The 3,339-nt window shown below is 34.7% G+C and overlaps 1 protein-coding gene across 1 annotated transcript in view; it reads left to right on the top strand.

Moving 5' to 3' along the window:
* Positions 1–3,339, top strand: part of LOC108759348 (uncharacterized) — a 36,125-nt gene that overhangs the window by 16,139 nt on the left and 16,647 nt on the right. Inside the window, 2 exon segments of the mRNA XM_018504731.1 lie at positions 1,036–1,670; positions 1,933–2,267. Of these exon segments, the coding sequence (XP_018360233.1) occupies positions 1,036–1,670; positions 1,933–2,267 (970 nt within the window).

Raw genomic sequence — 3,339 nt, 5'->3', positions numbered from 1 at the left:
CTTTCCCATGGATTTCAAACGTATGGAGACGGCTTCTTGTGTCACAGTCAATTGATCCGTGAGTTGTTGTTGAGTTTGAGCGTCATCCTCATCCAACAATGTTTGCAATTCGCTGTCTTCAAATTCGTGGTTCTTCACGTTCTTCGTTTCTCACGTCAAAATCGCTACTTTTGAATTTTTTAAACCACTCAAAGCACTGTGATTTACCAAGAGCATGCCGTAAGCTCACCGTAAGCTTCGACAAGCATTTGATGCGATTCTGCAGTAGTTTTCTTCAAATGGTAACAGAAAATCAATGCTGTCCGCAAATCGTAGTTTCCAGGCACAAAATTCGACATGTTCAACGCTATTACAAACTATACTGTTATATGAAACTTGTATTGTCGTGAGTTGAAAATCTTTGTCAGATGTTAGAACAAGGAAATGGCGTCTATGACGCGGTCTGACAGCAACTACACTGACAGCTATGGTCATCTATATATTGGTAAATTCCGGTTTCATATTTACATACCTGGTACACGATTAGATTTGTACGATATTAGTCAAATTGTAAGATAAAAGGATCATACAAGTTTTTTTTCTTTTACGAAAAATATTTAATTATTCAAATCTGTAATTTAAATACAAACCCCTATTTTCTACTCCTATTATTAGGTCATCCTCAAACTTCTAGTTGTAAATATTTGTATTTAAATTATAGATTTGAATAATGATTGAATGTTTTTCGCAAAAAGAACCAGCATTTTATACTCCTTTCATCTTATAATTTGATTTATTCACAAAGCCTTTTTTATTATATTATAAAATTATAATTTTATACATACACTGCACTATGATTTGTGAATTTAATTTTGAGTTTTGTTTCTGCTCAAATAACTAATATTTTACACACAATCTCAAAGAGTAATTATTTGTACAAACCTAATTTAAAACAAAATTATTGTTAATAAGTGTAAACAATAATGTATATTGTCGAAAACAGAAAACAAATCACGTGAAATAAATCGACAAAGAGATATTACGAACTGATTCTAGAGATATGGAACTGATTTCGGACTCACACTTCTATAACATTCCGGTAAATACGACTTACTCATCGGTTCATATACCAACCAACGTGTACGATCTCACGCAAGATGTAGCTGAAGACATCGCGAGGACTGAACTGTTGGATGATATATTTCGTCAGAATTACGAATCCGATCCGGCATTGTCGTGGCAATACTTTGGTACAGTCACTGGTGTACTTCGACAATATCCTGCTATGCAATGGCGAACGAATCCCAAAGACACCAACGACGATGATGATAACGATAACACAATTGATGATAATAATAATAATAACAATGTTAGCAAAAATAATAACGAAGACATCAATGATGTTAATGATAATGACGACGACGATGATGATTCTCCTGTTTATCAGTACGACGACGATGATGATTCTCCTGTTTATCAGTACGACGACGATGATAATTTTCCTGCTGATCAGTACGACGACGATGATAATTTTCCTGCTGATCAGTATGACGACGACGATGATGATTCTCCCGTTGATCAATACGACTGCAGGTTACGTAATTGGTTTATCGAGGCGGCCACGTGCAGCAAGGATATGGTGATCCTAATGGACGTCAGTGGCAGCATGACAGGCTTTGGAAAGACGATCGGTATGGGAGATTAGTTTTATTGAATTAGAAGTGTATAACTAAAACTTTTATATCAATTAATCAAGTTTTATAGAAAATTTTAAAGCTTTAAATAAACATGACAATGAAACAAAAAATTTTCAATTTGATAAATTAATATTTGTTATTTTTAATTGGTTTTATATCGCGACTGTTAATTTTATAATTGAAAAGTTGTAATTCAATATTGTTGAGAAGAGTGTATTAATCGCTTTGTCTTAATGAAACGATGATGTTATGGCAGCAAAAACGACAGTGAACTCGATTCTGGACACCTTATCGAATAATGATTTCGTCACACTGCTAAAATACAATAACGAGACGACCGAATTCGTGCCATGTTTTAAGGATATGCTGATTCAAGCCACTCCAGAAAATCTCGACACATTCAAAAAATCCATGGACAAAATTGATACAGATAACGTCGCCAATCTCACGGAGGCTTTCACTAAAGCATTCAGTCTACTTAAAACTTATCGGGAGGAACGCGGTTGTGACGCCGACTCACCATGTAATCAGCTCATCATGCTTGTTACTGATGGTGTTCCTGGAGGAACATTAGGGAATAATCTAAAGGAGGTTATATAACATAATTATTTCATTGAATAAACTTTTAATGCACTTTCTTATATTGAAACGTTGCGTAGTGACGAAATTATTAAAAATCTGCCAAGGTAAAATGAAACTAAATCTGTCTTCTCAGTAAACGAGAATAAATTGAAATAAGTACAAATAAATTCATTTCGACATTTCCGAATTCGCGCTTCTGATTTTTCAAATCCATTTGAATCCATGAATACATCTGAATCAACACGATGAAAAGCTCTTTCATATTTTAATTCGTTTCAATAAAAAAATAATATGATACGGACATGAATACATCCATATCCCACAGACTTCCATGAGATGTCCTGAGGACATTCAAAAGACGTCCGTATATCCTTTGAACATCCTAATTCAAGCAACAATCTGACGTCCTCGGACGTCCGAAATATGTCCCATTTATGTCGCTATATGTTGGACATCTAAAGTACGTCCCAAGGATGTTGTATGGATGTCCTACAATAATATTATATTTAAAATTATCCTGAATAATATTTTTTAAATATTAATACCCTGGTGAAAAAGTTTCGGTGATATTATATTTAAAATTATCCTGAATAATATTTTTTAAATATTAATACCCTGGTGAAAAAGTTTCGCTGAAATTATTCCACGTTTTGGAACATTTCAGCGAAATTGTTGAAAATTTGCTGAAACTTCACTGAAAGTGAATTTTTCAGTTAACATGTTGGTAATATAGCAATGAATTACGATAACTCACAAACTTTCCGACATCTCTGAAAATCATTTTGATTTTGACCGAGGTAACGACATTAACTGGACGTCTTTGGGTTCTGTATTGTACGTACTAACGACATTTGTTGGATGTCTTTAGGCGGTACATTGTACGTACAAAAGACATCTACTGGACGTCTACTGGATCTCTTCGAGACGTACCAGGTGTACAAGTATGAAGTGCGGATTTAAGACAACAGATGGTGCACCAATGCAGTGTGTAGTAGAGACCCTTTACTAGAGACTGATCATTTCGGGACTTTTGCTGATTGGTGCACGTGACTTCAGCACACTAATGGCGGCGCCAATAAGG

This window comes from Trachymyrmex cornetzi, unplaced genomic scaffold (genome assembly GCF_001594075.2).
Source record: "Trachymyrmex cornetzi isolate Tcor2-1 unplaced genomic scaffold, Tcor1.1 scaffold180, whole genome shotgun sequence".
NCBI lineage: Eukaryota > Metazoa > Arthropoda > Insecta > Hymenoptera > Formicidae > Trachymyrmex > Trachymyrmex cornetzi.
This window is presented reverse-complemented; position numbering and strand designations above follow the sequence as displayed.